A 23,231-nucleotide genomic window follows, 5' to 3' on the forward strand; every position below is an offset into this window, starting at 1 on the left:
AGGCTCGGGCTGGAGGGGACCCCTGGGGGCCGCCTCTCAGCCCCTTTCTCCCTGGGGACACAGAGGTCATGGGGAGTTCGTCAGTGGGCCCCCTTGAGGCCCTCAGGGCCTCCACATCTTCCTCCCAGACATTCCGCCTCTGCCAGCGAAGAGAAAGACCCCCACCCCCTCCAAAACTGGCCCTTGCCTTTTCCTAAAGTTGCAAGCAGGTCCATTTTCAGATTTTTAAAAATTTTATTTTTAAAAATTTTTTTTATTGTAAATAACTTTCCATGAAAAAGGTTAAATTGCCCCATAGGGCAGGAGGGTGGATGCGGGACGCAGATGTGGAGGGGCTCCGGGTAGAGCGAGACACTCCCCCTCAGCGTGTGCAGGCAGGGATGCGGCCATCCTGGCCTTCCTGTTCCCAGAGGTTCTAGCAAGCTCTGCCCCCCTCCCTGTTAAGCCTCAGCTATGCTACACTCACTACATTAGTCTGTCCTCCTCCCCGCTGCCCCTGACCCCCAGCCCCCCAGAACCCCAGCTCCCCGCTGTGCTCTGCCTCAAGTCAAAGATTAGGGATTTGCACTCCCTGCCCCACCTCCAGGGAGGGGGCCAGGAGAAGACCCCCAAGGCCTCGGAAAATCGCCTTGCCCACCAGGCTCCCCGACCTCATTCTGTCTCTGCCCTAGGCCCCCTCCCACCAGCCCCACCCTCCTCCCCTTCCCCAGCCCCAGGGAGGCTTTGCCAGGAGAGGCCTCCCGGGGGTTAATTTGCTGTCACCTAATTAGCTTTTGTTGTACCTGGGAACTTTCTCTGAAAGAGACCTGGGGAGGACAGTGGGAGAGGGAGAGGCATGGAAGCCGGGGTGCCCTGGGGCGGGCCCCCCAGGTGCAGCTCCCACAGTGCAGGGCCCGAGCCCGACCCTGGGCAGGCGACAGGAGGATCAATGAAACACTGTGTGTAGGGGGTGGGGGTGGGGGTGGGGGCCCCGTTCTCAGCCTCCTGGGCCGGAATCTGAGGGGCCGTGGGGGGCCTCGTGGGGCGCGCCTCCGGAGACCCGGCCCGGCCCCTGCCTGGGCCATTGCGCCAGGGTGGGGGGAGCAGTCTGGGCCCCGAAGGCACGGTCCGGAGGTGGCGCGGGGCCGCCTCTTACAAGAAGGCGCCCACACTGGCCCAGTCCTGCAGGTCGGCGGCCAGGGTGGCGTCCCCGGCCTCGAAGAGGGGCTCCGGCGGCAGGCAGCCGCTGCCGCCCTCGTCCCAGGGATGCTGCAGGAAGGACGTGGCCAGGAAGGTCTCCTCGAAGTCCAGGCTGTCGGCCGCCTGCTCCCCCGCGGGCCCCCAGGTGGCGGGGCAGTCGATGTGGCGGCCGTGGACGGTCAGGTCCGCGTCCCCGGGCGCCGCGGGGCTCAGCGGCGGGCTCAGCTCCAGGCCCTCGAGCGCGCCCAGCTCCCCGCCCAGCGCGCCGGCCTCGAAGATGGCCTCCCAGTCAAAGTTGCCCTTGAGGGGCTCCAGCTCGCCCTGCTCCTCCTGGGTCAGCAGCAGCGTGCTGGGGGCCCGCGCGACCTTGGCCACGCGCTTGGGCAGCGGCTGCTTGCGCTTGTGGCCGAGCCTGCCCTCGCCCGCGCCCCAGGCCGCCTCCCCGGTGGCCTCCTCGAACTCGCGCAGCAGCTGCTGGGCGTCGGGGTTCACGGTCAGCGGCCCGGCCCAGGGGGCGGCGCGGGGCTCCTGCGGGGACGCCTGGCGGGCGAAGGCCGGGTGGATGTGCACCGGGGGCAGCCGCCGCTTCTTGAAGGCCCCGCTCAGCAGCCGCTCGGCGTACTGGGGGTCGATGCGCCAGAAGCCGCCCTTGCCCGGCTCGTCCTTCTCCCGCGGCACCTTGATGAAGCACTTGTTCAGGGACAGGTTGTGGCGGATCGAGTTCTGGGCACGGGGGAGAGGGAGAGAGAGGTGGGCCGGTGACTGGGCAGGGCCGGCCCTGGGGGGCCGCTGGCGCTCCTGGCCGCACGGGAAGGAGGGACGGCCGCCCCGCTCGCTCGGCCCAGCGGCTCCGGGACACCAGCCACACCAGCCACACCAGCCACCGGCGCGGGCGCGGGGAGCCAGGAGTGCTGTCGGGGGCTTTTGTTCCCTGTTGCCGGGATATGGGCCTGCTCAGTCATCCGAGCCCTGAGCCGCAGGGTGGCTCTCAGTGCCGCCCCGTCCCGCCCTCCCTCCCTTCCCTTACCCCACCGCTCGCGGCCTCTGGCCAAAGGCCTCAGCTCCCCCAGGGCCTGGCCAGCCATCTCCCCCGGCCTGGGCCTGGCCGGCCCTCTCTGTTTGTGAAGTGAGTGGGTGGGTTAGGGGGGGCGCCGCTGGGCTAGCCAGGGTGTGAGGGTAGGGATGAAGTGGGGGGGGTCTGATGACTTTCCTTGTTTGTTGAGTGGGCTGCTGGCCTGCCTCCCCCCCTCACCGCCCCCGCCCGAGCCTCCTCCTCCCACCCAGACTATGAGGCCTCAGTTGATAATTACCCAGCCTAGAGCACAGCACTCATTTCTGAGGCCCACTTCCTGCAGCCTGAGCTTCACAGGTAGGGTGTGTGTGTGGGGGGGGTCTCTGCATTCTCATTGAGGGTACAAATGGCACTTGCCCCAGAGTCAAGGCCCAAGCAAATGTGGAATAGTTGGGGACTGTGGTTCTGCAGCCCGCTTCCTGGGGGTGCCCCAGGGAAAAGTCTGGACGTTCTGGGGCCTCTGTCCCTAGGTAGTCCCTGATCCTGATGGTGGAGGACTCCTGTCTGCCTGGCCGCAAGTCACCATCCTGCCCTGTTCATTCCTAGGTGCACAGTCTTGTTCGAACCATGCTGGGGGACAGGGCTCTAGGGCCCAGAAGGCAGGGTGGTGGGCAAGTGGTGGCCCCTGGCAGGGCTGGGATGTTTACACGGAGGCTTGGGCCCCTTGGCTGCTCTGTGCCGGTTCCGGAGACTTGGAACACGAAGCTAGTGCGGCAGGGAAAGCCCCTGTGGAAAGCACCTGGCGCAGGTAATTGTCCCCCCAGGGAGGCTGACTGAGAGGAGGGGGAGGACAGGAGGCAGGAAACTGGGGAGGAGTTGGGGTGAGGGGCTGGGGCAACAGCTGTACTTTAGGAAGGCATAGCCCCACTATGGGGACACAGCTGGCCTTCACACCCCACTGCCCTCCCCTGCCCCCAACGTCCACCAGCCAACTGCACCCAGACAGGATGCAGAGCCTGGCAAGGGCGATGCTCCAGCATCCGACTCGGAGTCAGGCCTTGACAAAGTGTCCTTTGGCCAGGGGGTGTCTAGGAATTCTAGGACTTGGGACAAAAATGTGTCCCCTGGTCCATCATCCTCTCTTAGGAGCCCATGTCCACACACAGTCTGGCCCTGGTCTTTGGGCTGGGTCTACTGGATGAGTGACAGGTGGTTTCCCCATGAATTTCGGGATCTGCACCCTTTCTAAAGCCCTCTAAACATCCTTCCCTCCTCCTCCTCTGGAGTCACAGGAGGGGCAGTTGCAAGCACTAGGCTCCCTGGAGGTCCTTCCTCGACGGCCTTCCTCCCTTGGGGCCCTGGCTGCACCGAGCCTAAGAGCCTACGAGGCACGCGGACCTGGGACCCGAGTCCAGTCCGCCTTGGCGTGGGGAAGGGGGAGGGGAGCGGGTTGGGAGCGGCCGCCACCCGCGCCTCCCCTACCTGCCAGGTGGGATCCGCGTGGCGGAAGTAGCAGAAGTTGTCCGTGATCCACTTGTAGATGGCCGACAGGGTGATCTTGGTGGCCTTGCTGGCCTGCATGGCCATGCAGATGAGCGTGGCGTAAGAGTAGGGCGGCTTCACATTCGGGTTGGTGGCGTAGTCCACGTCGTCGGGGGGCGGGGCCTGCAGCCCCGGGGGCGCGCTCCGCGACGTGCACGACGACGTGGGCTTACCGGGAGTGTGCGGCTGCCCCAGGCAGGCGGGGTCCGCCGCCAGGGGGGACCCCGGCGCGGCCGAGCCTGGCACCTGGTGGTAGCTGTGGGGGTCGGTGCCCCCCGGCGGCAGGGCGGGGGCCTTGGCGTTCAGAATGGAGAACTCCTGCAGCCACTGCAGGCTGGTCAGGCTGTCATCCAGGGCGTCGGGCTCCTCCAGGCCGCCCTCGGGCCCGGCCTCCTCCGCCGCGCCGGCACCCGAGAGGCGCAGCCAGCTCTCCGCCATGTCTGCGGGGACTCCCCGAGGGGGCGGTCAACATCCACGGGCTGAGCCGGAGGTGGCCCGCCGCGCTCGCTCTCCGGCCCGCTGGCTCCCGCGGCTCCAGTTACAGCGCCTCCCCGACGCGCGCTTCCATCCCGCGACCCGGGGGTCGCCTCCTCCTCCGGATACGAATGCGGTGCCTGCTGGGGACCACAGCGGGAGCTGAGCACCTTCCCCCACCCCCGGGGGCAGCGCGTGCGAGCGACGGTGGGGGGCTCTTCTAACACCGTCCCCGCTGCTGGGGGGATCTTTTCTGGCCGAGGTCTGGGTAACAGAAGCAGTGCCCGCTCCCGTCTCTCTTTGCCTCTCGGAGGTTTTCGAGAAGACTTTATTAGCCAAATGAGGGAAGAAGGTAGGGGCATCCGAGGCTCCCACCTTCTCCCCAAGAGCGAGAATTCAACACTCCCCCCACCCCGACCCCGGACAAGTGAATACGGGGCGAGGGAGCCCAGGGGGGCAGTATCACGGGGCGGGAGACGGGGAGGTTGTCTGATCTTTGGAAAGAGATATCAGGATGGGGGATAACGGGGAAGGAAGGGAACAGGATAGGAGTTATGGGGGGACGAGAAGTAAGTGTCCCCCAAACTCAGATGTCACTCCTGGATCCACCACTTCCGTCGAGGACGGATGGGAGAGCGGGCTGGTAGGACACCCTCCCTTCCCGCCGCTCGCAGCCGGCTCAGTCCCTTACCTGGCTCAGAGCGCAGCCCGGGCCAAAGGAAGGTTCTGGAAGAAGTTCCTCCCACCCCCCGCGGCTCTCTGTCCCCAGCTCGAGGGCCCCGCCAGCGCCCCTTGTCGCCCCCCCGCCCGACGGCGCCTCTCTGAGCGCCCGTGGCCCCGGGACCGGCATTAAGTAGCCGCTGCAAGGGCTTCTTCTGCTGCCTTGGCGACGCTCCGCCCCCATAAACAGCTTCCGCTGCTGCTATTGGTCAGCACGTTTCCAAGGAGACCGCGGGCTCTGGCCACTCTCTCCGGCGGCAACTCTCCTGGAACTCCCTCCTTCTGCCGCCCGCTCCCGCGCCACCCAGCCCCCTACCCGCCACCGCGTCCCGGTCCGCGCATTCCCGCCCAAGGCCCGCGCAGGGCTCGGGGAAGCGCGCGGCTCCCGCCCGACGCCCCGCCCGACGCCCTCCCGCCTCGCTCCCTGCCGGTCCCGGCTGCGCCCGGGCGTCTGCGGCTCCGCCGACCGAGGCTGGGAGCGGGCGCGGGCTCCGGGGGCCTGGGGTTTCCTTTCGGATCTGGGCTCACGTTCTGTGCCCCGCCCCACCCTCCCGACCCTGAGCGTGGCGTCGGCGCCCGCAGGCGGGTCCGCCTCTTCGGGGCTGCCGGCCGCTGGGGTCCGCAGCGGGGGCTGCCCCGGTCCCGCACGCCCCGAGGTTTCCCGGTAAGCGGCTCCCTCCCCACCCCTGTACTCAGCAAGGTTCCCGGAAGCTGACTTTCCAGAGGCTTCTGCGGAAGGGCCCTCCTCCCTCCTTTTCAGATAGCTCAGGAAACCGAGCGGGTGAGTGAAACTCAGAGAAGCTACGGACTTGCCGAATTCTCGGGAATTCTCCTAGCAGGGTCATTTGTCCGGTTAGTGTCCCCAACTTTTAAGTGGCAGGGACTAGGGGTAGGAGGGACACCAGGGCTTCCTCGTCCCTTCCCCTGGCCTCCCTCCTGCCGCCAGCTTTTCTGCTCTTCAATTATTGAGGAGCTGCGGTGATGGAAGTTCTCCGGTTTAAGGGTGAGGGTGGGGTGAGGGCTCCAGGCCTCTGCCCAGGAGCAGGGGGGCAGGCTGGGAAGCCGGGGCCCATGGAGTGGGACTTCAACTCCCACTTCCCACCCCGGACCACGTCCTTCTCTACCTCTTGCCCTCTCCCACTCCTCCACTTCTAGATTCTCTCTTTTTTTTTTTTTTAGATTCTCTTGAGTAAAAATACTTTAGCGCTGGACAAAGTCGGCCAGAAACTTTTACAAATAAGCCAAGAGTACAATTAACAGCTCTCCTTCCCTTGTAAACAGTTTTATTCGTTTTTAAGAATCATGCAGCAATCCATAAATATTGCATCCTTGATGTCCTCACTGTAGTGTGCCCATGAGTGTACTCCAGGGAGTGAGAGGGGTACCCAGATGGCACAAACAGTACACACACACACACACACACCAGCACACACCAGGTGTGCAGGTCCTAAAGCGAAGTGATCAACCAGCATGCCGAGATCAGGCGGGCGGGACACTAGCTCTCCCCAGGTGAGACGGCTCAAAGTGTGTGGGTCTGTGCCCAGGAGATGCCCCGGTGTGGGCATAAACTGCTGGATGAAGTGGGTGAGGAAGGGCAAAAGGAAAAAGGCTCTGTGAGGCCAGGATCACCACACCACCTCGAGGCCATAGCAGTGCTCAGACCCAAGATGGGAGTTGGCAGGAAGAGCCTCGGGCCTCCAGGTAGTCTGTGCTCTCTGGTGAAGAGCCAAGCCCGTCCCATTCTCTCTGGGTCACTATCGTCTAACATGATGGTCTCTAGACGATGGACTGGGGCAGTAGGGTTGGCAACTGCCCTGTTCCCTGGTCAGGCTAAAGACCGGCTCCTTTGGATGGGATATTTCTGCTTGCCTACGAGCCAAATGAGAACAAAGGGGGGGGGGGTGGAGAGAGAGAGAGAGAGAGATGGGAGGATGGGTCTGAGAAGCAGGAGTGAAAGGGCCATTTCTAACCCAAGCATGTCTTGGTTACGGAACCAAGGCCTTTCAGAATCTTTCTGAGCCTCCTGCTGGAGGGAGGACCCAGCATGTGCTGTGAGGAAGGACTCGGGTCCTCCTCAGAAGATGGTGATAATGGTTTCCTCTCAGGGTTCCTGGCCACTGTGGCTACTGTTTACCCTGCATCTCCTTCATCTCAGGTGACAGCACACTGTGAATGTGACCTACCAGGAGAGTAGGGGAGGCTGTGTGCTGCCGCCCCGGGCTAAGGGAAGCTCCCCATTCCCTGGCGCTTAAACTTCAAGGAAATCAGGAAGTGGGGTTATTGCTCCGACCGCAAACATGAAAGGGTCTGGAAGAAAGCTGGGGGAAAGAAGGGACAAGGAGTCGGGCCTGAAGCAGCAGAGTCCACGGCAGGACTCAAGACAGAAGCCTAGATTCAGGCTTGGTTCATGTCACATCTGTCAGGACAATGGGCCTTCCCCCAACCAGGGCAGGACCTGAGCCATAATCACTGGGCCTGGCAAGGGTCACCACCGCCTGACAGTGCAAAGAAGCCACACGGAAGGTGCAAAAGATTCCCTGGGCACCGGGCTCTCTTTGGGGTTTTGGAAGTGGCCCTGAAAAACTCAGGGTAACAATTCTGAATACGAAGACAGGCCATCATGATGGACTGGGCCTAAGGCTCTACTGCATCTCAGCCTTACAAATGGCTGTATCCAACTTTGCTTCCCTATCTCATGTTCCCCCCAAAGACCACCTTTTCCCAAAGCCAGTAGACAACACATCTGTCCAAGAACTATGTGGAACCCACTGGCCACACCAGTGTTGAGAGCAGAGGAGTAACTCCCAACAGCTTGCAGCCTGGCCTTGCTGTTTCAGACTTTTGTCTACAGGCCCTACACTGGGCTGATGAGGGCTGGGGGGGCACATGATTTGAATGATACTTCTGAATCTCTAAAGAGCCTAATGAAGGAGTACCCCCCACCCCACCCCAGCCCCAAGGCTTAGCAGATCTGAAAGGCAGGGGAGGACAACACATGGGGCGGGGAGACTCTCAGATCACCGCTGGTCCCAGCTCGGCGGGCTCTGGGAGCCTCCTGGGCACCAATTTGAGAATCACTGTTCCACCCCTCCCTCAGCCTATTTCTCAACTATGAACAAAAAGGGGTGGAGACAGGGACAACGGATATAAGAATACTACCTGACAGGGCGCAGTGGTGAAATGTGAGAATATAGGACAGCTAACACAGTGCCTGGCACACAGAGGTGGCCAAAGATGTGTTTTTTGAAAAGTCACCTTAGGATGGAGTCCCAGGCCTTCATGAATGCACCTGATCATAACCCTCCTGGGGTGACCACATAACTGGGAGATTCTGGGATTCAAGGCCTCCTTCCTAAGCAGACATCACGTGAGGCACAGGAGACTAGCTCTGTGACCAGAAGCAAGAACTGTTTTTTTCACCCAACCTTTTGGTTGCCACCATTCCTTATCCTTGAGAAGGAGCTCCTCCTAATGCTTTCTGAGGGAAACTTGACAAAATGGCCTGCCTTTCTCACAGAAGCCATCCCCCAACCCCACCCCAAAGTGCTTATGATGTTCTAGAGACCAGATAAAATGCCGGATGGGGTTTGTAATGAAGCTGCCAAAACTCCAGGCCTTCTTGGAATGCCTCCTAGGGAGGAAAAGATGCACGAAAACCAACCAGCCTGTGGACCTTGGCTCCACCTGAGGTGGATACATTCCAGAGTCTCTGCAAAGGGTCTCATGAGCTGTAGTTCATTGAGAGGCTCTGGCCCACAAGGAGAGAGGAGGCTTCTAGTTCCTTCTGGGAGGGGAAGGGTGATGGTTATGGAGGAGGCTGGGCTGGGAGCAGGAACAGGCTGACCTCCACGTCCAGCTCTTGTCTGGATGTAGTCTTCGTGGTCTTGCTGAGGACACCCAGGGGGCCAGCAGTCCCGTGAGGCCAGGATGGAATGTGGGGGCAAGAGGGAGCCCAGGTGCAGGGCTGGGGCTCTCAGACGGCCAAAGGACCCCACACACAGGGTCTGTCCTCAAGGTCCTCCAGGCTGCCAGATGATAAGCGCCGGTGCTGTGTGTTCCGACGACTGACAACGTTGTCATCAGCCTGCCAGCTCCCTGGATAAGAGAAAAGGAAGGGTATAGAAGCAGACCCCTGGCCAGGTCCAGATGGCATCTCCAGCAGGACAGCCCAGGAGTTCGGCACGGATGCTAGCAGGATGTGTGTTATCTGAAACTCCCATGTGTGTGTGAGCCACAGTGAGGGAGGGAGAACAGGGCGAGATGGGCGCCCGTGGGGCCAGGGGACTGCTGCTGTCCTGAGTACAGCCATGGCCCTTGTGGAGAGGGATATGCAAAGGTATCTAGTTGCCCTACAATCCACTCTTGTATCTTTCTTTGTTTTGAAGTTTGCCTGTATGTCATGGTGGAGGAGGACAAAGAAACCCAGTCTAGCTGAGGTTTTTGCCAGGGCAGGAAGCAGCAGAGGGGGGTGAGAAAAGTGTGTTAATTTGGGTCCAGTGTCAGTGTTTGCTGCGGGAGCGGGGGGGGGGGGGGGGGGCAGGAAGGGGCTGGTAGCCCAGCAGGGTGCCAGGGAGAGAAGGGCATGGGGGGGAGCTGGTGTGATGGCTGCAGCACCCCTCTTGCACACCTGCTGTTCTTCATCTCTCCTGCCCCGAGCAGCCTGCTGAGGTCACCAACTGCCCCAGGAGCCAGCGGCCCGAGAGCCCTGGGATCCCCCAGGCAGCATGCACTAAACTTCATGTCCTCCCACAAATCTGCTGCTGTTTCTGCAGGATGAGCACCAGCTGCAGGTGCTAGAAGCCCATCCTGGGCCCCCCTGCCCTAGGTGCTCTGTATTTAATCCATCACTGCCTCCCATTTGTCTGCCTGTGGTCAGAAAACCCAGGCTTCACTCCCGAGTCCTGACCAACTGGCTGCGTGCTCCTGGGTAGGCCCCCTCACTGGGAGCCTTGGTTCTCCCACCCATCCAGTGGGAGCATAGTGCTATCCTCACAGGACTGCTGTGAGGACAAAAGGAGGAGACAGCAGGCGCTGACTTGTCAGATGTGCTCAAAGACCAGCCCCCGTTCTTTGTTCAGGCCACCCTCATCTCTCCCCGGGGTCTCCCCTCAAGAGCCCTCCTGGGCCAGACCGGCTCATCCAATCCCTTCGTTTCAGTGCAGCGCAAAGCTCCCCGTGAGTCAGAGGCTCCGGGTGAAGACCTAACTCCATGGGGTCCACGACCCTCCCCGCATGGCCCGCCTTCACAGGCACCCCTCCCCCCCAGCCTGGTGAGGTGGACTTGCTTCGCAGGGGCCTCCCAGTCTATCCAGCTGCCACAGTGTGAGTGAACCAGGAACCCCTGGCCGCCTCCGGGGCAGGCCTGGCCCCTCAGGACTCATGCAGGGCAGACGCAGCAGACTGAGTGCACAGGGGGCCCGAGGCTCACCCTGCTTGTGTTTGAGGGGGTTGCTCTCAAACATCTGAGGTCAGCCTCACACTAGGGCCAGCCCAAGACCCTCCAGTGGTCCGAATGCTAGGATTAAGTAGGTATAAACTGCTTCTTCCCATAAGTGTCCTGGTGTGATAATCTGGCCTAAGGCTCTAATAGTGGTCTGTGGAGGTGCGCCCCTGGGGGAGACAGGTGAGCAAAGCAGAAAACTCGTAGGTATCTCTCACACCCAGATGGAATTTGGAGATCTCTCTCCCCTGGAGTCTGGGACATGGGTCAAAAGTGCTTTCTCCTCTAAGGGCGGCACTCCTGAGTGTGGCAGGATGAACAGAAGGCAAGACTGCCCTCTAGGTCAGGAACCCCCAAAATGCAAAGAGTTGTTCGTTCACTTATAGAATTTGGTAGATCTCATACCTAGTCCTCAATGTTTATGGGGCAGGACTCCGGAACGGCGGCTGTTTGATGGGAGAGACCAAAAGCAAACGGTGAACAAGAGAGAAGACACACACGCACGCACACAATACAATCCACGCCGCCGCCAACCAGCGCGCCACGAGACGCCGAACCAACAGGCTGTCCCGACTCTGAATTCACACGAGTCCTTGCTACCAACTCCACCACTCTAGAATCCTTAGCCAGGGCCAAAAACCGTTCCTTCTGGAAGAGCCTTAAGACTCAGAGCTGAAGCATGTGTTGTCCCTGGCGTCTTGATTTCCCTGGGTGGCAAGGGGAGGTTGAGCAGCAATAATGAGGTACCCCTCCCCCTGCAAGGAATCTGATGGGCCCTCAGCAAAACCCTGCTGCTGCCCTCCACTGGCTGCAGAGGTGGGCCAGCATGGTGACAGGGCTTCCTGAGCAAGTGCTGCCACTCTGTCCCCTCCAGCCAGACACCGGAGCTTGAGCGTGGCAGTTCAAAATCCTTTGTGGAGATAGATCAAGGTGACTTCCCTTCAATTCCCATCTAGATGAGGAGAAAAGGGAGAGCAGAGAGACCTCTAGAGGTAGATTTGGGGAGCATATTTAGGGGAATTCCACACACCCTTTTCCTGCCTCTACACCAAGCCACAGATTAGATGTAAATGCTCTAATGGTTTGATTGTCTCAGAGAGTTTCCAGTGGAAAGAGAAACCTAATTCAGATTTTCCCTTTGTGTCTATGAAGTGCAAACTTTCCTAGCGGCATCTCCGTCTTGGGTTATGGGGCTTGAAGAGAGGAGTGAACTGAATTTCAGGTTTCTGTAGGCATTGCTAGGTTTCATTGGGTATGTCCACTCCTACAGTGTGGTCATTCAAAAACATATTTCTATTTCCACCAACAAACCGAAATGATTTTTGCTTTTCTTCCATCACATACATACGCTATCCACAACCTGTTCACAGACTTATCACTGGTTCCCTGGCCACTATGCTGCCACCTATGTCCTATTCCACCCAGTTCCTTAGAACCATATCTACTTAGCCTGGCCTCACAATTCTAACCTGCTCATCTCGTGTACCTGTCAACTTAGACTTCCTCCCCTTGAGACCTTTTAGAACAATCTCAGAACATGCTACCCCCTTGGTCTTGGGGCCTAAGAAGGCTCAGAAGCTTCTTAGGGGAAAAGAGGCTAGCTAGCAGGACACAGGTGCCCTCTCAGTGACACTCCCACGAGTGTGATGAGAGTGGTGAGGATGGGGACCCGCATGGTCTTCCGTCATCAGCTGGGTCTCCTGGCAGAGCACGAGTGAGCACCGGAAGGGCGGCATGTGCCACAAGGGAGAGTGTGGGATGCCCCCCTCGGCTCTGCTTCTCCTCAGCCCTCCATGAAGGGAGTGGCACCACTTGGAGAGGGAAACAGACTCAAGCAGAGACCAAGTGCCTGAGAAGCTGTCCTGATGGGTGCAGAACATGGAGCCGAGCCAGCCTGCAGGTGTCTCAGTCACAGGATGGAGGTTTGAACTTACAGCTGAGTGTGAGGAGGCCTATTTATTCCACAGGACCTGCCAGAGTGGATACTCCTGTTATTAACCCAACAGATGCTTCCAGAGAGTTCTCCATCCCATTGCTACCAGTGTGATGTTAACAGCGGAACCAGAGAAACATTTTACCAAGAAAGCAGACGCGCTTTCCATCTCCTGTAAGAGCCCTGTGACCTCTGGGGAGGGTCCGAGGGGACATCTCAAGTGCTTATACCTGAGTCGCTCTCCCAACAGGGGTCATAGGCATTTGGTTGCACCACTAGCCTGAACTGTGAACCTAGTTTCATCTCAGCCTGCTGGCTCTTGAGAGCACCATAAGGAACCCCAGGGGTTCTTTCCTCATCCCAAGCAATCCCATAAGTGGAATAAATATTAACAAGCAGGTTGGCTGGAAGGAGTCAGGAGGAGGAGGAAGCAGAAGAAACAAGCTCAATTTCCACCAGCATGGTTGGCTAAAACAGTTCCCAGCAGCTCCCTCTGCCGAAAAATGAGGGTGGGCGGGGGAGCCCCTCAAGGGAGGTGGGAGCCTAGCAAAAGGATGGTTGCTATAGAGCGGCCACAGACACAGGGCAGAGAGGACAGAGATGTCATCTTTCCCAACTAGTGACACGGGATGCTGATGTAAATCCTTCTCATAATGCTTGCCACAGAAGCATCCCCATTTTTTGTGGAGCAGGGATTAATATATTTTCGCAAATATTTTTTCTCAGAAAATCTATTGAATACAGGCCCTTGCCAGTTAGGACTGGAATCATAAGCAGGAGCCTCTGGGATGTGCGCACGCCCAGCAAGCTTGGTGTCGGGCATAGCATGGCCGGGGGTGGGGGGGGGCACAGTGCTGGCGCGGTGAACATAAACTTCCATACGGAGTCTACATAACATAAATGAGCTTCAAAAGAAACAAACCAGACAGACAGATTTACATGTGGCAAAAAGACGTGAAAAACAAATGGACAGACGGACGCGAGGTGAGGAGTGGGAAGGCAGGAAGTGAAGTGTGCCCGGGCCCCACAGCTCCAGTCCAGGCCTGACTGGGTCCACGCTCCCTCCTCCACCCGCAGGCGGGAGAAGCAGGAGGACTGACATGGCATCTTTTGGCCTCACTGAACGTGAAGCGTCCTGGGCAGTATCTTCAGGACACACTAAATAGAAAACAACTGGAGAGAGGCCTTTGAAAGGCTGGAGAAAGCATCTTCTAGGAATTATGGCTTCCTTGCCACCAGCCTGTGCGGGGCCACGCAGGCGTGTGAGGCCCAGTGTCTCTCACAGGCTGACGGAGAGCGGCCACCACACGAGGCTGTGCCGCTCCAATGCCTCTAGCCGCTTCGCTGAGCGAGTAAAGCACTGGACCCATGATGTGACATGGCTGTTCTGAAGTTCAAATAAGTCTTCATCTCAGGGGATGTTGGAGAGATTACAAACACCACAGTGTGGATGACAATCTCTGCTGTGAAACCAGGAGGGCGCTTTTGACCTGGTCCACCTGGGCAAGACTTGGCTTCAGGGAAGCTGTTTGCAGAGCCCTTGAATGACCATGTGCAGTAGCAGGAAGTGAGTGCTCACAGTGTGATTAACACAGTTCCTGCGTTCAGGTTCAGCTTAGTATCAGGAGGAGCAAGGGGCATAGTGATAGTCCTGACTAAATTTAAAGTTAGGGCTCCAGGGAGCATAGTCACCCTTGTACTCCTGACCTCTCCTTTGGGATCCAAGTCTAAAAAATACAATGAGACTCGTAACCCAAAGCTCACTGCCTCACAGAGCCATGTGCTAATCTAAACCGTGTAGGCTTTCAAATTCCTCCCTGCTCCTAACTAAACAAATTCCTTCCGAGGAGCTACACATCCCCTTTTTAAGGACTCAGGCTATCTTCCCAAGACCTTCTTGAAGATGGGGTCTGCCTCAAACGTCCTGTTGAAAACAAGACCAGGCCACCTGTCATGGGGCCTGCAGGATCGGGGTGGAGGGCGGCGCGAGCAGGCCAATTTGGAAGGAGAGGGCATTTTACTCCTGTCTTCCTGTCCTAATATTCTTGTTCAGAGCAGGGTTCGCTCTCTGCACAAAGTTCAGGGGCTCTCCCGAGGCCTCCTCACTTCCTTCTAGCATCTGGCTTCCAGCGTCCTAGCACAGCCCATGCCTTCTTGCAGGAAGGGCAGGGCAGGAGATGAGTGTCCCAGGGTGAGAGCAGGGGTGCGAGCAGGGGAGCATCTCCCACCAAATTCATGTTCAGCAGCTGCCACTCACCCGGTAAGCAGACCTCAGGGCACAGCTTATTGTCCAGTGCTTTCACGCTGGCGATGCCAAAGTCATTGTTATTGTCACACTCCATACCTAGAAATGCGCATGTCCTCTGGCCTGTAACGGAGTTAACGCAGTTAGAGAGGGGCTGGCTATATTTTTCTCTACTTTGCTGTCCTTAAAAAAAAAAATCTTAAGGATGGAGACAAAAAAATCAAATCATATGTTAAAGAAAAGACAGTAATTAAGTGGGTAAAGAGTGGACAATAAAGAAATCGAACTGAATCAAACTGTGTGGGCCTGTCTGTGTTCTTGCCCTGTGCTGCCCTGTCTCTTGAACTGGCCCCTTCCCAGCTGGTGTGGGGACCACCAGGGAGGGTGTGGGCCCAACAGGGAGCCGCATGGTGCATGGGGCGCGGCTGGGGGATGTGAGAGAGAGCTGCCACTGAGGCTGCCTCTGCTCCTGCCTGGGTCTGCCAGGGCACATTGGGTGTTTATGACCACGAGGCTCTGTAAAATGATAGATACATAAAACAAAAACTAAAGGTCTCAGGTTCCATAATTTTGCATATTATTCAGGATCACCACGTTCACAAAATTATGTGTTATTTTCCTATGAAACTTAGTTTGTTACTTCAAGTATGTTTTAAGGGTCTGAGCAGAAACCTACAGACATGGAAGGGGAAGGGGAAGGTTTCAGATGTTATTTTTTTCTAGCTTCCCCCACACCTCTGGTTTTCTCTTGATGAAAGGGAGAGGAAAAAACATAAATCCATCGTGAGGGCTATGGAATGTCAGGCAGAAACTGCCCGCCACCCTGCATTTTTCAGAAGCAAACATTCTATGGGGGGGGAAGCAATCACAGAGGGTGACTTGGGAACCCCGAGCACTGAAGGCATCAACCGAGTCAATGAAGCACCCGGCCCTGTCTTGGGCTGGCGTGCAAGTGTGGCAGAGACACAGCCTTGGTGGCCAGGCCTTCCTTCAGGGCTACTGGGTCAGGTGAGAGTGGTCAGGCCAGCATGCACACCCCTGAACTCCCCAAGCAACGGCCAGCGCTAAAGCAGAAGCAACTAGGATGACATCTTCATCCAGGCTGGGGTCCAGGTCTGCTTTGGAGGTGTCCTTCTACGAGAGGCACCTCAGAGCAGCACAGGGCAGAGATGCTGGCTCCTGGAGCACGTGGTGTTTCATTCCCAGGGGGGCTCTCCCAGCCCCAACTCCACTTCCCTCCTTCCTTGCTCTGTAGATCATCCCTTCTGTCCCAGCCTTCCTGGAGACAAAACATTTCCATCTGAAGATATAACGGAGGCCTGAGTTACAGCAAAGAAAGTCATTACAATAGCCTACCAACATCTGTCTATGCTGAGCGGCTGATGTCTCTTTCTTGCACCTTCTCTGTGGCCGCTGGCCCCTGTGGTCCCTCTGCTACTGAAACATCAGCTGCCATCTTTGCTAAAGCAAAACCAAACCAATGCCTAACAGTCCTTTCTCCCAAGTGGAGAAAATTGTTTTTGCTGCTGCTGCTGCTGCTAAACATCAAAGCTGCCAAGAGCAGCTCTGAGGGATTCAGTTGAAAAGCAGAAGCGGGAAGGAAGGTGATGGGGGTTGCCCAAGAAACTTCAGAACCTAGTCCACGCAAATACAGAGTTCCCTGTGTGCCTTCTGCAGCAGCTTCATCATACATCCTTGGCGCTGAGGCCTTGAGAGAGCCAGGAAGACCCACTGTGGTCCTCAGATACCCTGCCTGCTCTGATAGTCCATCAAGAAGACAATCTTTCCCCAACAGCCACACAACTGAGTAGTGCCACCAAGTCATAACTGGTACCCCTTTCTCTACCCATTAAAGAATACCCAGGAAAGAAATCTAATAAGAGGGAGCAAAGGACCAGGTCTTTTACCATCTTCTTGTGTGGGTGATCCATCCTCTTCCTCTATAACATCATTTCCCTAGGACAGAAGGAAGGTGCTATGAGTTATAAAAACAGTAAAATGAATATATTGATCAGTTAAAGACAGAAGTAACTGGGCTAATGGTATCTCACGCTGGGGCCTTCGTCAATAGTATACATTGTCCATTGTGTTTGAGAAGCCTAGGAGGCCTGGAAGATACAGATTTTGCTTGGGGAGGCATGGTCTGCCCATAGGGACCAGGTCTGAGGCCTGTTACAGACGTACCCAGGGAATTTCAGGAATAGCTTTGGCAAGAGTTTATCTCATACTGTTTCTTGAAGGTGGAAATAAATGTCAAATGAAAAAGCAGCTAGTATGATCATAAAACTTCCAGAAATTCCTTAGCATCCCAAACTCTCTCCAGATACTCCCATGAGAGCATCATGCTCAAGAAAAAGTTCTAGTGGGGCAGCCTGGGTGGCTCAGCGGTTTAGCACCGACTTTGGCCCAGGGCCTGATCCTGAAGTCCCGGGATCAAGTCCCACATCAGGCTCCCTGCATGGAGTCTGCTTCTCCCTCTGCCTGTGTCTCTGCCTCTCTCTCTGTGTCTCTCATGAATAAATAAATAAAATCTTAAAAAAAAAAAAAGAAAAAAGAAAGAAAGAAAGAAAAGAAAAAGTTCTAGTGCCCTCCTTGTGACCTGAGCATTTCATGCATTTCCTGAACATCTCCACCAGGGCATCCTCATGCTGACTTGTAATCCTGCCATGGAGCTCCTGGATGAGTATATAGTTTATTTATTTTTTTAGTAATCTCTATATCCAACGTGGGGCCTGAACTGACAACCCTGAGATTAAGAGTTGTATGCTCTTCTGACTGAGCCAGCCAGGTGCCCCTGGATGAGTATATATAGTCAGGGGGATGCGGAGGCCAAAACCAAGTCACTGGGGTCTTTATGTCTTCCAGTGCCAGGAGGTGCCTGTGACGCAGTCCTTCTGGGTAAATGCGAAGTGAACGAAGGATGATCACATTCTCAAGTCTAGGGTCTGGATGGGAAGAGCTCCCTCTAGGACTCACTCCACACCTTTTACGCAGTGACCAATACGATGGGCTAAGGGACCATCCACCAACCAGAGTGCATGGCTACTCTTCCCTCTATACCACAGCCCGCCCCTAACTGAGCCAAGCACACCACCTTGGAAGGCTTCTTCCAGAACAGACCCCAGCCTACTGCGTCCCCCGCCAGTGCCAACAGCCCCTCTGATGGGAGGGAGCCCTGCGCCCGCCGTTGGTGGTACCTCTGCATCCTGCTCTTCAGCGGCGAGGCCAACGAAGTTGCTGTCTGGAGATGCTGCTGGTGTCACCTGCCGAAGAGCAACAGAAATCAAGGCACAGACATCACTGCTCTCCTACCCAGCCCACAGGGCAGCAAATCCAAACCAAGTCCTTGGGACAGAAGTGGCACCAAACAGGAGTCAGACGTGAGGGAGTCTTTGATTCAATGGCCCTACCTTGTTTTCCAGGGCATTTCTGGGCACAGCAGGGGTCTTGGCAGTATCCCCGGCAGACCTTAGGTTGAGCTACTTTGGATGCATGTGCAGCGCACAAAGCAGCAAGGACAATCACTGTGCTCCTCCCTTACCTCTGCTTCTTCTGAGGGGGCCCTGCTGGCGGCCTGGGGTGAAGGGAGGGCCTCTCCCTCTTCTTCAGTGCCAGGGGCGATGTAGGAGCCAGACATGGAGGAGACTGTGTCGGTGCTGATCTGGGAGTGCTGGCTCTGGGAGGACACCATGGACATGACTGACTGGGCCAGGCTGCTGCTGGCAGGGTCTGTGGAGTCAGGGGCAGAAGGAAGGAGCCGGGAGGTCAGGTATGGCTTCTCTGAGCTGACCGAGGAGCAGAGCAACCTCCCCGTGCTCACGCAGTAAGGACCAGAGTGGCCTCACCACAGCCTCACCAATAAAGGTCTAGGTTTAAATTTTTCCAAGGTTCTGCTCCTTTACATTTTAGGGCTCAGAACTCAATCCAGGGAGCAAGAATCTGCTTGTCCCTGACCCAGCATTGAAGGAACCCATGGTGGCAGGGCCGGGGTGGGGGGGTGAGATGAGCCCTCCCCCCAGCTGTCAGCAGGACCCCCTGGCCTCTGAGAGGGGCCTGGTTTTCATGCAGCTTCGGTATTGACCTGCTGGTCCCAAGTCTGCCCACAGGAGCTATCAGGAGTGCCGCGGACTAGGCTGAGCAGAAGAACCTGCAATGGTTCCTGCTCCCTCATGTACCTTCTGGGGAGGAAATTGTGGAAGAGAGAGGCGTCCCTGTGCAAGACGACTGGTCAATAGCTCCCGAGGATGACAGGGTAAGATTTTCACTTTCTGGGGTTACATCACATTCCTGGAGGGAAGCAGAGGAAGGTGTAAGGGCAGGGGACTGGGTAAGGAGGAGGCGGAGGACACTGGGAGGGCCCTGGGCCCCATTGTCAGGAGGTTGCGTGCAGAGCAGGGACGGTTTCTCTTTTGTCTTCCCTCCTCTGCAGCCCTGGCCCGGAATGGCTGCCTCCCAGGGGAGGTGAAAACTTCAGTCAGCACATCCTGCCTGAGGCTCAGCATCTGCTAGGGCCACACAAAGACTGCAGCTCAGGTGACACAGGTCACCCAGCAGCTGTGACACGGGAACCACCCCGGGTTTCCCAGGATTATAAACCACTTTCCTTCTGAAGAACACAAAACCAGCAGAGGCCTCACTGCCTGCAAGGCGTCTCTAACTTGGATATCGGGTTAGTCCCAGCTCTATGGACCTCACACAAACACTACCTTTGCCTCATGACCCACTCCTGACACCCAGCTATCGGCCACCTGGGCCAGTATCCTCACCTCTCCCAGGCAGATGGGGATTCTGTCCCCATACCCTTTTCTCCATGAGTTTTTTTTTTTTTAAGTAGGTTCCACACCCAACATGGGGCTCGAACTCATGACCCTGAGATCAAGCGTCACAAGCTCCACCAACTGAGCTGACGAGGCGCCCCAGAGAGTTCAGGCACTCCCACCTGCCTGGGCCAGCGGAGCCATCCTGAGGCCTCAGATGCTCTCTGGGGGACCATGCTGCAACCGTGTCATATGGGCCTTTGTGGGCAACACTCTTGCATACCACTGGTCTGCTCAGAGCCCCAGCTTCTGCTCTGTGCCTTTGCACGGACTGCTTCACCACCTGGAATGCTTCTCTCACTTTTTTCTACAAGTCTAAAAAAAGCCAAGATCCAGCTCAAATGCTACTCCTCCACCACACTTCCCTGGTTTTCACTACATAACATAATCTCTCATGTCTCTGCCACAGCACCGTACTGTCCTTTTGTGGGGGCAGTTCTCTACAGTTAATATTCATTCATTCTCTATAGCTAAGATTCATTCATTCAGGGATGCCTGGGTGGCTCAGTTGGTTAGGCATCCACGCTTGGTTTCGGCTCAGGTCATGACCTCATGGGTCATGGAATCAGGTGCTGCATTAGGCTCTATGCTCTCCAGGGAGCCTGCCTGAGATTCTTTCCCTCTGCTCCTCCCCCCATTTGAGCACTCTCGCTCTCTCTCACACAAATAAATAAATAAATCTTAAAAGTAAAAAAAGAATCATTCATTCATCCAACAAATACATACTGAACAACAACTGTGTGCTAGACATAGTGCTGTTAGTTGTATGTATGTCTGGTCCTCAGCTAGACCCCGAGCTCCCAAGGTCAGGGACCACTTTATCATCTTTGCCTTTTCCAATCTACCTGGCTAACTGCCATACAGAGACAGTTCTGCCACTGTTCTCGGCGTACAGAACAGTGCCTGGCACATAACATAGGCTCAATATATTGTTGAAAGGATGAATGGAATGAAGCTTTGGCTCCTGTCTCAAAGAATGTTCCATAGTACCTGAGGAGCGAATGAAAGCAGATGGACCTGGAGAGGCTGGCGAGACAAAAGTACCTGCCATCCAACGTCCGAGAAATGGAGACTGAGATTACCTCTTCCAGATGCTGGGCTGATGGCCTCTGAGAGAGCTGGGTGTCTGACTCACTGCAAGAACGCTCATCGTCCTCTTCATGCAACACAGAAGAATTCTGGGAAACAGACCTGCAGAAGTCCAGGGAGAGGAGCATCTGAAGCCAGTATCCCTGTAAAGAACTGAACCGGCCTGCACTCTCATTAGCCTGCTCTCACAGGAGGAAGAGGACCCAGAGGGCTGGGTGGGGGACACCCAGGTCTTCTGAAGGAGGGCGTGTTGAGAAAGAACACTAAGGAGGGAGTGAGCTTTTCTGGGGGTCAGAAAATCGCAGTTTTGCCTTGAACTCCTTCAATACCTTGGGTCTGGACTGGGGGAAAAACCACTGACAGTTTTAGGGTCTCAATATTTTTACCTATAAAACATGCTCCTTAACTCTGCCACAGAAAGCTTTTCAGGACTTGTGCCCAATTGGGTTTCAATGCATAAGAGGTACAGGTACAGAGCACAGGGTTCCTTCAGTTTTTAGACTAAGCGGTGCCCACCACGGGCTTCCCTGATCCCAGGGATGTCCTCTTCCCCACCCCGTCCCCCCACCCAAGAACACCTGCGATTTTCCTGCCTGGATTCTCCGAAGTACCCACATGCCACCTTATCTCCCCCTCCTAAAGGATGGGATAGCCTCCTGCCTGAGGGGTAGCCCCAGGTCTTCAGTGAAACCAAGCTGGGAACAGCCTGGAGGGTCTACACTGCTCCAGTGACCCAGGACGTGAGCCAGTACGTGAGCCAGTAGCGAGGAGGCGAAAGACAGAAGAAAAGCATATCATCAGGGAACCCAGGGTAAACACTGTTGAACACCAACCACTCACTTAGAGAGACTCTTTTTGAGTTTGATTCCTTGGCTGCTGCAATCAGACAGGCGGTCGAGCGGGGAGAGCGTCCTGACCGGGGGCAGGTGGCCATCGCTGCCATAGGAGGGCAGCATTCCTGAGAGGTGGCCGTCTCCAAGCACGTGGAGTGCAGGGACCGCTGGGGATGGGGTGAGGGGCCCATTGAGAGCTTCCAGAAGAGACACCACTTCATAACCTGGTGGAATGTTCTCTGAGGACTGGGGGAATCAGAGACAGGTTGAAACATTAATTAAGTACTCTTTGTTTTATGGCACGATCATGTTTCCTACTCTAATCTGAAAAAATGTTTTCTTTTACATCTGATCCGGCAAGAAGAGCTTCTGTAAAATAAGCCAAAGGATAATAAAATGTCAAAGAAACACATAGTCCTAGATTCCACTTATAGATGAACTTTTTTTTAGAGATTTATTTATTTATTCATGAGAGACACAGAGAGAGAGAGGCAGAGACAGAGGCAGAGGGAGAAGCAGGCTCCTTGCAGGGGATCCTGGATCATGCCCCGAGCCAGAAGGCAGATGCTCAACCACTGAGCCACCCAGGCATCCCTACAGATAAACTTCTTCCTCGTAATATTTATTTTTCTAACTAAAATGGAAATATGTGTTCATTATAGGAAACTTTCAAAAGACTTAAAGGTAAAAAATATTAAAGGTAGAAAAGGGGGGTAGGGGTGGAAATAATCAATAATCAAAGTAAAACTTTTATTACCATTTTGGTATGTGTTCTTCCAACTTTTTTCCCTGTTCAATTTACACACTTGTACTCTGTAAATAACAATTTTATTTCCTGCTTATGTCAGCAAACTAAGTATTTCCTTTCATACATGTCCCCTTTTCATAGAGTCCATGTTTCCTACTTACTCTACTTGTGCTGGGGATTTAGCTGCATCCAACATTTCCTACTGTAGACCACATTTTGAAGAACATCCTTGTGTATGAATCTTTATTTTTTTTTTTGAAGATTTAATTGGTTTTACTAAATGATTCGTGAATTGGGCAACATCCATCTAGCAAGTAGACAGATGCTCCCACAAACCTTTTCTTTTTTTTTCAGATTGTCTTCTTGGTATTAAATTCTTAGATCTGGGCAGCCCGGGTGGCTCAGAGGTTTAGCACCACCTTCAGCCCAAGGTTTGATCCTGGAGACCTGGGATGGAGTCCCATGTCAGGCTCCCTACACGGAGTCTGCTTCTCCCTTGGACCCTCTCTCTCTCTCTCTCTCTCTTTCTGTGTCTCTTGTGAATAAATAAATAAAATCTTTAAAAATAAATATAATAAATTCTTAGATCTTAGATTACCAGAGATAAATGTTCTTAAGGCTCTTGATGTATATAACTACTCTGTTTTGTTTCTCCAACAATCCTATAAGTAGTACAAAGAACCTATTTTAACTGCTTCTCTGCCAGCATAGAGTCTCTCTCTTTTTAAGATTTTATTTATTTGAGAGACAGAGTGAGCACCTGTGTATAAGTGAACCAGGGAAGGAGCAGAGCGGGAGGAAGAGAGAGAGAATCTGAAGCAGACACTGTGCTCAGCGCTGAGCTCAATGCAAGGCTCTGTCTCATGACCCCAAGATCTTGATCTGAGCTGAAACCAAGAGGCAATGCTTAACTAACTGCACCACCAGGTACCCTTCATGGAGTCTCCTTTAAAAAGCTTTAGAATCTGAAAGGTGAAAAATGGTATCTCATTTTAATTTGCATATTGTGGGTTTTTAATGTGGTTAACTTAAAAAAAAATTGTTTAACCCGCTAAGCAGCCTCTTCTGAGAATTTTTAAAAGTATCCTTTGTCTATTTTCTGTTTGATTCATAGGAGCCATGGCAAAGAAAGGCAAAGCCTTTCCTCTGATATAAATGTGAAGATATTTTTTCTTTAAATGATTTGTTGTTTGCCTTTT

The 23,231-nt window shown here is 55.3% G+C and overlaps 2 protein-coding genes across 7 annotated transcripts in view; both read right to left on the reverse strand.

Annotated features, from left to right (window-relative positions):
- Nucleotides 1-214: 214 nt before the first annotated feature.
- FOXJ1 (forkhead box J1) lies at nt 215-5,245 on the reverse strand. 2 transcript variants are annotated; one of them, XM_072781689.1, is made up of 3 exons: nt 4,899-5,245; nt 3,674-4,347; nt 215-1,902 (listed from the first exon to the last, which is right to left on the reverse strand). In XM_072781689.1, exons 2-3 carry the CDS (start codon nt 4,169-4,171, stop codon nt 1,132-1,134), a joined length of 1,269 nt encoding a protein of 422 aa, XP_072637790.1. In that variant the 5' UTR covers nt 4,172-4,347; nt 4,899-5,245; the 3' UTR covers nt 215-1,131. The 2 variants fall into 2 exon arrangements, with proteins under 2 accessions (XP_072637790.1, XP_072637789.1); XM_072781688.1 differs by having other exon boundaries at nt 3,674-4,350.
- Nucleotides 5,246-6,193: 948 nt separating this feature from the next.
- Nucleotides 6,194-23,231, reverse strand: part of RNF157 (ring finger protein 157) — a 79,549-nt gene continuing 62,511 nt past the window's right edge. For 2 of the 5 annotated variants that reach the window (XM_072781683.1, XM_072781685.1), the window contains 8 exons: nt 21,292-21,530; nt 20,445-20,553; nt 18,721-18,832; nt 18,087-18,274; nt 17,743-17,808; nt 16,453-16,501; nt 14,558-14,668; nt 6,194-9,022 (listed from right to left, as the gene is read on the reverse strand). In XM_072781683.1, coding sequence (XP_072637784.1) covers nt 8,901-9,022; nt 14,558-14,668; nt 16,453-16,501; nt 17,743-17,808; nt 18,087-18,274; nt 18,721-18,832; nt 20,445-20,553; nt 21,292-21,530 — 996 coding nt within the window. In that variant the 3' untranslated portion in view covers nt 6,194-8,900. Of the gene's footprint in view, nt 9,023-10,772; nt 10,814-14,557; nt 14,669-14,693; nt 15,846-16,452; nt 16,502-17,742; nt 17,809-18,086; nt 18,275-18,720; nt 18,833-20,444; nt 20,554-21,291; nt 21,531-23,231 lie in introns of those variants that run through there. The other 3 variants (XM_072781684.1, XM_072781687.1, XM_072781686.1) reach the window with 3 other exon arrangements.

This window comes from Canis lupus, chromosome 16 (genome assembly GCF_048164855.1).
Source record: "Canis lupus baileyi chromosome 16, mCanLup2.hap1, whole genome shotgun sequence".
Classification (NCBI taxonomy): Eukaryota; Metazoa; Chordata; class Mammalia; order Carnivora; family Canidae; genus Canis; species Canis lupus.

Bases quoted from the DNA above. Each gene is read 5' to 3' on its own strand.
- FOXJ1 (XM_072781689.1), bottom strand. From the start codon at position 4,171: ATGGCGGAGAGCTGGCTGCGCCTCTCGGGTGCCGGCGCGGCGGAGGAG. The intron at 1,903-3,673 runs GTAGGGGAGGCG...CCCCGTGCCCAG, and splicing joins ACGCGGATCCCACCTGGCAG to AACTCGATCCGCCACAACCT.